At 42.1% G+C, this 13,939-nt stretch overlaps 1 protein-coding gene across 1 annotated transcript; it reads left to right on the top strand.

Annotated features, from left to right (window-relative positions):
* The first annotated feature begins 825 nt into the window (after window positions 1–825).
* LOC129705106 (tubulin polymerization-promoting protein family member 3-like) lies at window positions 826–13,620 on the top strand. The gene is made up of 4 exons (XM_055648506.1): window positions 826–928; window positions 8,293–8,500; window positions 9,356–9,509; window positions 10,919–13,620. The coding sequence occupies exons 2-4, from the start codon at window positions 8,307–8,309 to the stop codon at window positions 11,108–11,110; spliced, it is 540 nt and encodes a 179-aa protein (XP_055504481.1). The 5' UTR covers window positions 826–928; window positions 8,293–8,306; the 3' UTR covers window positions 11,111–13,620.
* The last annotated feature ends 319 nt before the right edge of the window (window positions 13,621–13,939 follow it).

The raw sequence follows: 13,939 nt of genomic DNA on the forward strand, positions 1-13,939 counted from the left end.
ACCACTGGAGTGCAAACTGCCCAAGCAAAATATGAGGTGCTGCTCCTCCAATTTACGGTGGTCCTCACTCTAGCCATGGAGGAGGCCCAGGACCGAAAGGTCGGATTCGGAATGGGAGGGGGAGTTGAAGTGCTGAGCCACCGGGTGGATGTAGCATAGTGTTAATGTGCGGGGATCGCTGGTCGGCGAGGACTCAGTGGGCTGAAGGGCCTGTTTCCACGCTGTATCTCTAAACTCAACTAAACTCTACTGCTGTGCCACTGTGTCATCCTATTGTTAATTAATTCATGGGATTTGGACATCGGTAAGGCCAGCATTTGATGCCCATCCCTAATTGCCCTTCAATTGTCTGGCATTTAAGCCATTTCAGGGGACAGTTTGGCTTGTTGTGCCTTTGAATAGGTTAAGATGGATAAAGATAGCAGATTTATTTTCCTGAAGGAAATTAGTGAACCTGATTGATATTGAAAAAGCTATCTGGTGATTTCATTCCCAATGCATTCTGTCAAAGTATCAACTCTGATTCAGGCCTCTAACATACTTTCAGTGATTTAACCATGATATTAAGATCCAAATGATATTGAATATATAAACATCCTTTAAATTTATAATTAAGAAACGTAAAACTTTAATTTATTGTTTTGCAGTAAATTGCACACATTCTTCATATTGATTAAGTATCTTTCTAGGTCAAAATGGGTCTTACTGAAACCAAGCTGTTGCTACTACAACTGTAACTAATGACCCTGATCACTTTATTGTGTTGTGCTATTTTATCACGCCCTCTTGATGTTGCTCAGCTTGTTGCTACGGCTACAGGAGAAACAGAAAATAACATCTCCACTTTAAAGGAACATTTTGTGACTGAACTGGGAACAGAAGGACTTTAGTGGAGGGGCTCTCAGAACAAAACTGAAAGCACTCAAAGGTAAGAAGGCTAATTCCTCCTTATTTAATACAGTAACTAAAGCCACAAATGCTTTGGGTGTGTAAAAATGAGGTGGGGATGTACAGAGTGAAAAAAATAAGCAGTACCGATTTGTTTGAAGACATAAGAGTGTAGTTCAGAAAAGTTAAAGGACCCTAATATTTTTTTTTGATATGTCAAATTATTTGATGCAGAGTATGATCTTTTCCATTGTTCCTCACCTTTTCCTTCCAAGAGTTGTGCAATCACCTTGTACCTTGTTACTTAGTTCTTCATGCAGAAGAATCCAGCTGTGCATCCACAATTTGCTGAAACGTGCACTCATTTCCACAGGTCATGGTCTGTTGTTTCAGTGTTCTTTGTAATCATTAAAATGAAGATGTAACTCAATGAAAAGTTTATCTCTTCCTTGTATTCCACAGCAGACTCAGGGCATCACTAAACGTGGAATACCTTTGAAGTCCTGTCGCTATTGTTATGCGACCAACTGCACTATGTTATAAGGAACCACAACTAACAACAAAATCATCACACAATCTCCATCAGTATTAGTTAACGCGATAAAGTTGGTCACACCGAACAGCAAGGTTAAGACCCTGCTCATAAAATGATTCCAAAGATAATTTAGCGAGTCATCCAAAAGATAGTGCACTGATAATGCAACGTTAGCACTGAACTGAATTAGCAACAGATACTGCAGATGCTGGTTTATACCAAAGATAGACATAAAGTGCTGGAGTAACTCAGTGGGCCAGGCAGCCACTCTGGAGGAAAAGGATAGTTCTGTAGAAGGATCCCAACCCAAAACGTCACTTATACTGATCTTCCAGAGATACTGCCAGACCCGCTGAGTTAAACCAGCATATTGTGTCCATCTTTAGCAACGGATATGCTCAGGTTTGTTCTTCAGATCAACTGTAGATAACTGTAGATCATGTTTGCCTGTGGGTTCAAATCTCATTCCAGTGTCGTGACCACTAGAACCCAGGCAGTGCTTTAAGTGTAAAGTTCTAAATGCTGGAGGAACACAGCGGGTCTGGAAACATTTGTGGAGGAGATGTACAGGTGACGTTTTAGGTCGGCAGGGTCCCGACCGGAAACGTCCTCTGACAATTTCCCTCCACAGATGCTGCCTGACCCGCTGAGTTCCTCCAGCGCTTGGTGTTTTGCTCAAGATTCCAACATCAGCAGCTCCTTATGTCTCCAGTACTTGCAGCACTCCAGTGTTACTCTATCAACAGTGGTATATTTTGGAAGTAAGGTTAAACCATGCTCCAATGGATACCCCATACATTACTTCCAAAAAGAAGGTGGAGTTATGGTTTGTGTGTGGACATGCTTGTCTCACAACCAACATCATAAAATAGATTAGCTGATCATTGTTACATTGAAATTAATGGGAGGTTGTCTTTTGCAAATGGTTACTCAATTTCCTACATTACAGTCAGTGACTACACTTAAAGATGTTGAATAAAAAATACTTTGTGATGTATAAAAGGTAATATATAAATGTAAATCTTCCTATTACTGTTGAAGGCACAATATACAGGTAATAGAAACAAAAGTGCTGGAAATGCTCAAAAAGCCAAAGCAGCAGCTGTGAAGGAAGAAACTAAGATAATGTTTCAGGTCATAGACCTTTCATTAGGTGGGTTTTGATACAAGGGCTTCAAACAGAAACTGTAATACTCTTTCAATCTCAGCATAACATGCTGAGTATTTTCAACATTTACAGTACTTTGCTTTTGCAACATAATTAATGTAGGTTGTAAACCTGGAGGCTAACATTCTCATATTGTATGAATTTATTTTATTTTCCACAACCTGGAATTTTCCTCATTATTGTTACAATAAGTCTTGAACTAACAGCTTTCCTGACTTGGAAACAATCCATAACCACCACCGTCTTTGAAGCTTTATTGATTGATTGATGCAGCATAGAAATGGGCCTCTCGGCTCACGGAGTCCATGCCAGCCACCGATTGCCAGTTCCATCGATTACCCTCTCACACTAGTTCAGATGCCAATTAATCTACAAACCCTCTTTGGGCTGTGCAAGAAACCCAAGCTCTCGACACATTAGGGGCACAAAATTCACACAGAGGCACCCAATCAATCTATGGCGATGTGAAAGCTCCATATGTCTGTTGGGCTAGTGTGTCATTGTGCCACGAAACCCAAGCACCTGGAGTAAACTCATACGGTCACAGGAAGGAGGAAAAATGCACAAGTTTATCCTATTTTTTCACAACCAGAATTTTTTGAAAATGCAAATTTAAGTTGAAGGGCTGAGTAAATAAAATGTCTCTGGAGAAAAGGCATTTGGTGTTCACATATCCAGAATTATTTGAGAATGCATCAGGGAAGGGCTGAGTAAATAAAATGTCTCTATTTTTGTTCAATATAAGTAATATCATAAGCAAAAATCCAAATTTAGGTTGGACATAAAAATCACCGGATTATTACAATATGCATTTGTAATAGGAAATGGAAATTAAGTTGGTGAGAAAGGTCATTAATAATCAATGTGCCACAGTTAAATAAAGCTAAGGAAAGACACAAAAATGCTGGAGTAACTCACTGGGTTAGACAGCATCCCTGGAGAACATGAGAACATTCTGAACCTACTGAGTTACTCCATCGTATTGTGTCTCTTCTTGGAGAACCAGCACCTGCAGTTCCTTGTTTCTTTAAATAGAGTTAATTCAGAGAATTCAGAATAAGTTTGGTTCTTTGAGGTAGTTTTCTTAAAGTCTTCCCACATTCATAACGTCCACTCCTATAGAAACCAGAAGTCTTCCATTGAGTTGAGCTGCAGATAGGCAGGTACTGCAACCATCCTTTTTCTCCTCTTGCTTGTAAATTATTTGCACCTTCCTAAGACTGCTCAGGAAATGAGTGCGAGAGAAAAGGGGAAGATAACGGTGAAACCCCCCATGTTTTGAGAGGGGGGGGGGGGCAAACCCCTCCCCATTTTTTATAATCCGGATTTTAAAACCCAGTGAAATCTCTGCTTTCCGCGGGACAGTGGGGGTGGGATGGCTGATCGAGGGTGCCGATTGGACGAGAGAGACTCGGTCAGCAGGCAATGGGGGCGGGACATGATGATTCAGCACGATCATTGGAGGAGGGAGGTGTCGGTCAGAGGCGGAAGTAGAGGGGGTTGGGACTGAGGATAGAGCGCAGTGATTGGAAGAGGGAGGCGTACCAAAACACTCTCGGCACAGACCTGTGCCTCATCTGCAGCCAGGATCGAGCCCGGCTCTCTGGCGCTGTTCCATCCCCACCCAAGTGCCCACCCCTGGGGGTGGCCAGAGACGTCAGGAGTCACACAGGAGCTGTGCCCCCAGGCCCACAGCCAGCGCAAAGAAGCAGCGCTAAACCCAGCTCAGCTCTGCCTGTCCCGCCAGGTTAACCTACAGCCCTGCCTGGACTTGCGGGAAATATGGCCCAGGTTTACAGCCAGCGCTGAGAAGCAGCGCTGGCGTCCCATCAGTCCAGGCAGGGCTGTAGGTTAACCCGGCGAGACAGGCAGAGTTGAGCTGCATTTAGCGCTGGATTGAGCCTCCGAAACCTCGCGCGTGTATGTGTGTGAGTGTGCACATGGTCACGCAGCCGCCAAGAAATTGTGTCCCCCTATCCCCCAAATCCATATTTTGATAGCGATTTCCGTGCCTGGCTGGTGGCCCTGCCGAGGCAGCATTAAGTGTAGATGATGTAATTGGAAAGGAGGTTGGTTTGTGTCATAGTCTGGGCTGCAAACACATTTCTTGCAATCTTGGATGGAGCTGTTCCAAACCTGTGGCCTACCGACCTCCCAGAGCCTCCAACTGATTCTACTGTTGGGGGAGAATACAATAGGTTTAGATCAGGATCATTATAAATGTATGCTTTATGGTGTTTGTTGGACATCTTCCTGTGCGTATGTCTCTATGATTCATAAACCAGGGCAGACATTGGCACAGAGAACATGCAGTTGAAGTCAAGCAATGAGCACATTAATGGAATCTACATACTTGGTACACCAGAAAGCAAATGGTGTTTGGAAGGATAAACAGTTACAGGCCAAATGCACATACAATTATCAATGCTCATTGCACCCATGAGATAGAGTCATACAGCATGGAAACTGGCCCTTCGGCCAAATTTTCCCTTGCTGACCAAGATGCCCCATCTACAATAGTCCCACCTGCCCATGTTTGACCTATATTCCTGCAAACCTTTGCTGTCCATGTACCTGTCTAAATGTCTGTGTTGTTATCATACCTGCCTCAACGACACCATCTGGCAGCTCGTTCCATATACCCACCACAACCTGAACTGTATTATCCTTTCAATGGTATTTTAAGGTTGTGGGAATACTAATGCTAAATACACACTGGCCACTGGGTTACATTCAACATTTCAGATACAACAAGTAAAAACAAATAATGCCGGTAATACTCAGGCGATCCAACACATCTGTGCAGAGTGAAACAGAAACAGATGCAGAAGTAGATGCAGTCACAGACTAGAGTGAAAACCCTCTGGTTTTCAAAGTGAATGGCATTGCAAGTTTGGAGGGAAAAGCAATTTCCAAGAAGTGACTATACTCAGAAAACTGGTGATTATTGAGCAGATAAATAAATATATTTACAAGCATGAATCATGTCCAGTTGGACACAATAAATCAAATTAGAATCTCAGATAAGTGAGCAGTAAATTCAGTATCACTCTCTCCACAACCTTTTACCTCTCATCACTTTGGAATCTTCTGTTTTGGACAGGCTAATGGGCCTGTCCCACTTAGGCAATTTTTCAGGCAACTGCCGACGACTGTCAAGTTGGCGGCAGTCGCCTGAATAACCAGCAACTGGAGCGGCGACTGTCAGAGTGAAATACACACACACATCACTTCCTTCACCAACCCGGCAGGGAACAGGGCCAGCAGGGGGAGAGCTGTTTGAGTGACATTCACACGGTGCAAAGCGAATGTGATACGGAAACACACCGCGATGAACAGGAAGGTTGGCGCTGTAATTAAGACGGCTAAAGCATAGTGTATACGGTAAGTCCTTTAAAAGAGGGGGGGGGGGGGGAAGGAGTGGAAACAACTTTTAAGAAACCAGAGATACACGGCTGTGAAGCTCGGAGGACATTTAAAAACTACTGCTTACGTTTTTTTGTCCAATGAGGCAATGAAATTCACCGGTCAGCATCGGCTACAACCTACGAAAACCTACGAGAAACTTCGACCTCCTGGCAACCCACTAGGACCTCCTGGCAACCACCATCGTGGCTTCATTCTGGTCAATAGACAATAGTCAATAGACAACAGGTGCAGGAGTAGGCCATTCGGCCCTTCATACTTCCCCTTTTTCCAACTTGACACCATTTAGATAATCTGCCTTCCCGTTTTTGCGACCAAAGTGGATAACCTCACATTTATCCACATTAAACTTCATCTGCCCACTCCCCCAACCTGTCCAAGTCACCCTGCATTCTCATAGCATCCTCCTCACAGTTCACACTGCCACCCAGCTTTGTGTCATCTGCAAATTTGCTAATGTTACTTTGAATCCCTTCATCCAAATCATTGATGTATGTTGTAAATAGCTGCGGTCCCAGCACCGAGCCTTGCGGTACCCCACTAGTCACTGCCTGCCATTCTGAAAGGGACCCGTTAATCCCTACTCTTTGTTTCCTGTCTGCCAACCACTTCTCTATCCATGTCAGCACTCTATCCCAATACCATGTGCCCTAATTTTGCCCACTAATCTCCTATGTGGGACCTTATCAAATGCTTTCTGAAAGTCCAGGTACACTACATCCACTGGCTCTCCCTTGTGCATTTTCCTAGTTACATCTTCAAAAAATTCCAGAAGATTAGTCAAGCATGATTTCCCCTTCGTAAATCCATGCTGACTCGGACCGATCCTGTTACTGCTATCCAAATGTTCGGCTATCTCATCTTTTATAATTGACTCCAGCATCTTCCCCACCACCGATGTCAGGCCAACTGGTCTATAATTCCCTGTTTTCTCTCTCCCGCCTTTCTTGAAACACGTTGAAAAATTCTCGGCAACCATAATGAGGCCGCGACTAGTTCCCAGAATGTGGGAACTCCTCACGACCATGAAGGCGACTCCCCGGCAACCACCCGCGAACATGTGGCGACCATGTGGCCACTGCATAGTCTCCTGCAGTCGCCGAAAAAGTCTCCTAAGTGGGACAAGCCCATTAGAGTTCTTCCTCATCCAAACGTATTAGATGGGGCACAAGAAACTGCAGATGCTGGAATCTTGCACAACAAATAAAAATGCTGGAGGAACTCATCGGGTCAGGCAGCTTCTGTGCAGGGAATTTACAGACAACGTTTTGGGTCGGAAGAGGGGTCTTGATCCTAAATGTCATCCATTCATTCCAACCGCACATGCTGCCTGACCTACTGCATTCCTCCAGTGCTTTGTTTTTGCTTACGCTTATCAGATTACTCTGAATAGCTTTCAGTTGAAACATAGAAATGGTGAAAGTATTGTTCAGTTCCAGCTCCTCGTCTCGTTTTCTTGTCTCATTGCGAGCGGAGCACCAAGGCAAATTCCTTGTATGTGTACATCTTGGCCAATAAAACTTATTCATTCATCTGGCCTCATCTTCACTATGCAAAGTTAATGCTATTAAATAATGCTATTTGCTATCCAATTTGGATTTTCCAATGCAGAATAGTTTCATTCAAGTGCCGTAAACTTAAAATTACTTTGAAACACCATGTTGTAAAGGACTTTATGTAAGGTAGTTCATGATCATCGGTCAATTGGACATGTCTAATTGACTGTAAAGACGTCCAGAAAAGTTAATGCGAAGTTAATGAAAAGGGACACTAATTTCTGCAAATAGTCCAATTCCAATGCACAGTACTTATGTTTCATTCAAGTGCCATTAACTTAAAAATACTTTGAAATACCATGTTGTTTAAGACATTATTTACGTTGTTCAAGAGCCTGAGTTAATTGGACACGTGTGAATGATTGCAAGACCTTGTCCTGAAAGGTTTGTGGAAGGTTAATTAAAAGGAACGCTACTTTCTGCAATTATCTAACTTGGTATTTCCAATGCAGAGTAGTTATGTTTCATTCAAGTGTCATTGACTAAAAAGTAACTTGAAATGTTGTAAAGCAATTTGGTCTCCAGGTCTGAGCCTCATTCTACAGCTGTGGAGATGGTCTGTGCCAACAAACCAAACACTAAATGGTTAACATTGTCACTGGATCTTGAATCAACTCAATTTTTCACTGGAAAGGAAGTGAAATTATCTTTTTATACCATATTGTATTTCAGGCCATATACTGTGTAGTGGACTATTTTGTTTATTATTTACTTATCAGTTATCAGCAGGAGGATGGCTGAGGGAGGCTCGGTTAACATGCAAACACTACACGAGTCGTTTAAGAAGTTTGCTTCTTATGGAGACACCAAAGCGACAGGCAATGAAATGACTGGGAAAAACTGGGCCAAGTTGTGCAAGGACTGCAAGATCATCGATGGCAAGACCATCACCTCAACCGACGTGGACATCGTCTTTTCAAAAGTGAAGTAGGTAGCAGATGGGTTTTCATGTTATGCACTTCCAGTTGAATCATTTGGCATTGTCCACTGAGGCAGAGCTGAGATTTTTACAAACTTGCATGGTACAAAATACAAAATACTATCTCCAAATTTGAAATAGCTTTGTGAATTTAGTTTAGTTTAAAGATACAGCATGGGAATGGTCCCCTCAGCCCACCATGTCCGCGCCGACCAGTAATCACCTGTAAACTAGTTCTATGATATCCCAGCTTTGCATCCTACAAGTCAAGTGTAGCCGAGGTGTATATATCCAGGGTTGATTCTCTGTTTCTTGTTTAGCAGTGTTCACAGAGTGACAAATAACCTTTCACTATAGTGGTCTTAGCTTTGGGTAGCACAATGGCGCAGCAGTAGAGTCGCTGTCTTACAGCGCTAGAGACCCGGGTTTGATCCTGACTACGGATGCCGTTTACGGAGTTTGTGCATTCTCCCTGAGACCACTTGGGTTTTCTCCGGGTGCTCCGGTTTCCTCCCACATCGCAAAAACATGCAGGATTGCGGGTTAATTGGCTTCTGTAAATTGTCCCTAGTGTGTAGGATAGAACTAGTGTATGCGTTCATCGTTTGTTGATGGTCTGGGCCGCGTCCACAATTCTCTGCAGTTTTTTGTGGTCTTGGATGGAGTTGTTCCGAAGTTGGTCCAAAGGGCATGTTTGATTCTATGACTGTATCTAAAACACTCTGTATGAGACGGGTTGGCTGCTGCTGTATATTTGCAATAATTTAAACCTGGGTATTACAATTGCTTTGAGCTCTCAGTTTGTTCACATCACCATTTTCCTTTCATCAGAAGTGAAGTATTTTAATTAAATTTGCACGCAGAGGCAAAACAGCTCGAGTGATCACCTTTGAAGAGTTTAAAAATGCATTGGCAGAGCTGGCCCCCAAAAGATTCAAAGGCCAGAGTAAGGAGGAAGCTACTGAAGCTGCGTACAAGCTGATCGTGGGGAAAGACCCAACAAATGCCGGTGTAACGGTGAGTGAATAGAGCAGACATCACCCAATAAAGGGTAAAAATGTCACGTAGCATGTTTGGCCTGATTTCATGCACCGTGGCTCAATCAGATTCATGCCAATGTTGGTGAAGGCAGGGGATCGGGCAACATGCAGAAACATTGGGGCAGGAAAAGGTAAGCTGGTCCATCAAAGCTGCCTGGCAATGCCATAAGCTTCTGAACTCCTGACACTCCAAACCCACTCTGCGACATGTCATCTCCCAGGAATTACAAACAGAATCAGCAAAATATAGAAAAAGCTTTCAGTCTGAAGAAGAGTTCCGATCTGAAACATCATCTATCCATTCCCTGCACCGATGCTGCCTGACCCGCTAAGTTCTTCCAGCACTTTGTGTTTTGCTTGCTGAAAAGGATTTCCTTCTGGCCTAACAAACAACCTGCTGGAGGAACACAACGGGCCAAGCAGCACCTGGGGAGGCAAAAGGAACTGTTGTTGAGTTTTGACAGGAAACACTAATGTGTTGACAGGAAACTAATGTTTTGACAGGAAACACTAATAATTCCTCCCCCATCCCCATACACACTGCTCACTACTGACTTCCTCCGGAAGATTGTTCGTTGCTCCAGATTGCAGCATCAGCAGCCTCTTGTGTTTTCTTCTGCCTACTTGGCTTTCCCTTCCTCCTCTCACTTTAGTTTAGTTTAGACATACAGCGCGGAAACAGGCCCTTCGGCCCACCGGGTCCACGCCGACCAGCGATCCCCGAACATTAACACTATCCTACACCCAACACTATCCTACACTACAATTTACATTTACCAAACCAATTAACCTACAAACCTGTATGTCTTTGGAGTGTATGAGGAAACCTGAAGATCTCGGAGAAAACCCACGCAGGTCATGGGGAAAACGTACAAACCCCGTACAGACAGCACCTGTAGTCGGGATAGAACCCGGGTCTCCGGCACTGCATTCGCTGTAAGGCAGCAACTCTACCACTGCGCCACCGTGACCGCCCTTGTACTTGCACTTGCTCTGTGCCCCAAGAACATTTGGGACAGATCTCAAAGCGATAAACTTTATTTCTCATGGTAGAAGAGACACATTTAGGGAACAACAGTTGGCTTTGTCAGCAAAAGCGAAGAATTTCACTGTACCTAGGTACAAGTGTCAATAAGGTATCATTGAATCTAGGGATATTGGGAGAAAGCTGGTATTGAATTTGGATAATCATCTATGATCTTGTAGAATCCTTGATCTTATTCAATGATAGGTTCAAATGGCGAAAGTCATATACTTTAATATTATCCTATATAATGTCACTGTCTGAGGAGCTTAACATGAGTCTGGATTCAGAAATAAACATGTGGGTCAAATGCCTCTCTGTTTTTCTTGTTTCATGTAACAAATAAATAATTTTGTTTTCAGAAAGTGACAAAGACCGGTGCTGTTGACAGACTAACGGACACATCCAAGTACACAGGCTCCCACAAGGGACGTTTTAATGAAGACGGAAAAGGCAAAGGGAAGATTGGGCGAGAAGATGTAATAGATAAAACAGGTTATGTTGGAGCTTACAAAGGAGCTGGCACTTATGATGAAAAGGCAAAAGAGAAATAATGCTAGGAGTGATTTCTGGCTTAGGTGCCTTGTTGTGAATTGGAGAAATGTTTTGGTTATTCTGCTGAAAATTTAAGAACATTATAGAATTTCTGCTTAAAATCTTAAGCTTTTAATTAAAAATAATAATTTAATATAAAATAGTGATAATCTTCGGAATGGACACAGCTCATTTACAGTTTTTTTATATTTTGTGTAGAAAGTAGTTATTAAAAATAAACAGTTAACACCTATGTTAAAAAATAAACCGAGGGAAAGATTTTGTGTCGACAGCCACATGACAAAGAGGAAATAAGCCCCAAAAGTATTAAGTACATTTTTTCTATTAGAAATGTTACAATTTAATAATGGAAATTGCATTTCATATACCCATTATAGAAAAATAATGTATAACTAGTCTTAAATATAACCTTTATAAAATAATTTAAATATTATTCTTAGATTACAGATACATGCACTTAACTACTTAACTATCCTTGACAAGAAGACTCTGAATTTTGAAGCAATTTCCTTCTGATGGGCCAACAATGCGTAACAATGCATGGGTCTGAAGAAGGGTCCCGACCCGAAACATCACCCGTCTTTTTTTCTCCAGAGATGATGCCTGACTGGGTTACTCCAGTACTTAAGTGATCATAAGTGATAGTAGAATTAAGTCATTCGGCCCATCAAGTCTACTCCGCCATTCAATCATGGCTGATCTATCTCTCCCTCCTAACTCCATTCTTCTGCCTTCTCCCCATTACCTCTGACACCCGTACTCATCAATAATCTATCTATTTCTGCCTTAAATATATCCACTGACTGGCCTCCACAGCCTTCTGTGGCAAAGAATTCCACAGATTCACCACACTTTGAGTCTATCTTCAGCGTAAACCAGCATCTGCAGTTCCTTTCTACACTCAATGCTTTACACAGTATTGCTGCTGCCTTTCTGTAGGACTACAGCCTCTGTCTAGTGTTGCAACATGCTGCAGGTTGGAGGCACAAGATGTTGTATGCAAACTCTGTTGATATTGGCATTGCACCATTCCACGCATGATTCCATTGCTTTAGCAAAATCCCTGGAAATGAGATGGCGTCAAAAATTCCTCAACAAGTCGATAGGAGTGAAATATACCGGTTTCAACATGGAAACAGTCTTTTATCATAGCAAGATTACATCACTATTTGCCCTGTTCTGGTTCTAATTCACCCCCCTTCATAATTGCATTCTTTTTAGATTAATAATAAATAATGCAATGTCACTGATTATCCAAACAGACATGCTGGAATATATTTTAGACTCCAGCCATAGTATGATGAATAAACTCAAATAATCACTAGAAAACACTGGGAGTGGAAGCTCATAAGAGTGCCCTTGTTAATGAAACTCAATGAGATACTATAATATGACGTCACCCAGTTATTAAGATTATTGATGGATGATGGTGGATTAGATTTTCCATATTGAAAGTTTCTATGTTCCCGGGACTGGCAGGCTTGAGTTATAAGGAGAAACTGGATCAATTTTTTCCCCTGGATGTAGAGGCTAAGGGTTACTGTATGGAAGTATGTAAAATCTTGAAGGGATTGGTCAGATGAATAGTTGCTGAATTTTTCCCAAATTAAGTGCATCTGAAATGAAGGGGCACTGATTTAAGATGAGGGGAAAATTTAAATAGGGACATGACGGGCAACCTTTTTACACAGAGGGTGGTGAGTGTCAGGAACAAGCAGCCAAAGAAAGTGGGTATAATTGTAACTGCTTAAAAGACATTTGGACAGGTGCATGGATAGAAAGGATTTAGAGGGATATAGGCCAAACACATGGCACAGTTGGGCAGCTGGTAGAATTACTACCTCACAGCGCCAGAGACCCGAGATTCGATCCTGACGACAGGTGCTGTCTGTGTGAAGTTTGTACATCACAAAGATATGTGAGTTTGGAGGTTCATTGGCCTCTAAGAATTGCTCCTAGTGTGTAGGGAGTGGATGAGAAAGTAGGATAATATAGAACTAGTGTGAATGGGTGATCAATTGTCAGCGTGGAGTCGGTGGGCCGATGGGTCTGTTTCAAGATTTATCTCAAAACTAAACTAAACTAAACTAGCTCAAGTTGGCAATTGTTCTGCATGGACAAATTGGGTCAAAGGGCCTATTTCCGTACTCTTTAACTGACTAATCCTTACTGATTATGATCTGGCAGGGTCATAAGATCAGTTTTAGTACTGAAACTTTGTACAAAAACATCCGCCCTCTTAAAGCACCCTTTAAATTGGGGGAATTGACTGCTTTGTTGAACTTCCTTCAATGCCTTATGTACTGACGCAGTAATAATACTGTATTGTATCAATGTATTATTTCCCATGTGCAGAAAGCTAAAATGGTGTGTGGCATAATGGACAGTATGGGTGTTTATGTAATATTATTCAAATATAATATTTTGAATAAAAGATGATATACCCAAACATTATTTTGGTGCAAGTATACTACAGTAATATTTACAAAGATTAAAAAATATATATCTATTCTGGTTTTTAAACAACTTGTATTGATAACTATTGCATTAAATTATTCTATTTCTAAATAACTGGAGATTTTCATATGCTTTCTGTCAGATAGTAAAGGGGGCCAATACAAGGCAGAATTTATGCTATGGGTTAATAAACCATCATCAACAACACTCCGCCTGCAGCAGGCAGATTACGGGAAACTTAAGCAGTACATCCGTGATGTTATGATAAAAGGTGACATTTAGAATGGGAAAAGTTAACCCAACAACTTTAGTGTCGGTCCAAAGCTAAATATATTTTCTTCCCGGAACAGTCTGCAAAGATAAGATCTTCA

The sequence above is a fragment of the Leucoraja erinacea genome, chromosome 17, assembly GCF_028641065.1.
Source record: "Leucoraja erinacea ecotype New England chromosome 17, Leri_hhj_1, whole genome shotgun sequence".
NCBI classification, from domain to species: domain Eukaryota; kingdom Metazoa; phylum Chordata; class Chondrichthyes; order Rajiformes; family Rajidae; genus Leucoraja; species Leucoraja erinaceus.

Bases quoted from the DNA above. Each gene is read 5' to 3' on its own strand.
- LOC129705106 (XM_055648506.1), top strand. From the start codon at position 8,307: ATGGCTGAGGGAGGCTCGGTTAACATGCAAACACTACACGAGTCGTTT. The intron at 8,501-9,355 runs GTAGGTAGCAGA...ATTTGCACGCAG, and splicing joins ATCGTCTTTTCAAAAGTGAA to AGGCAAAACAGCTCGAGTGA. The intron at 9,510-10,918 runs GTGAGTGAATAG...TTTTGTTTTCAG, and splicing joins CAACAAATGCCGGTGTAACG to AAAGTGACAAAGACCGGTGC.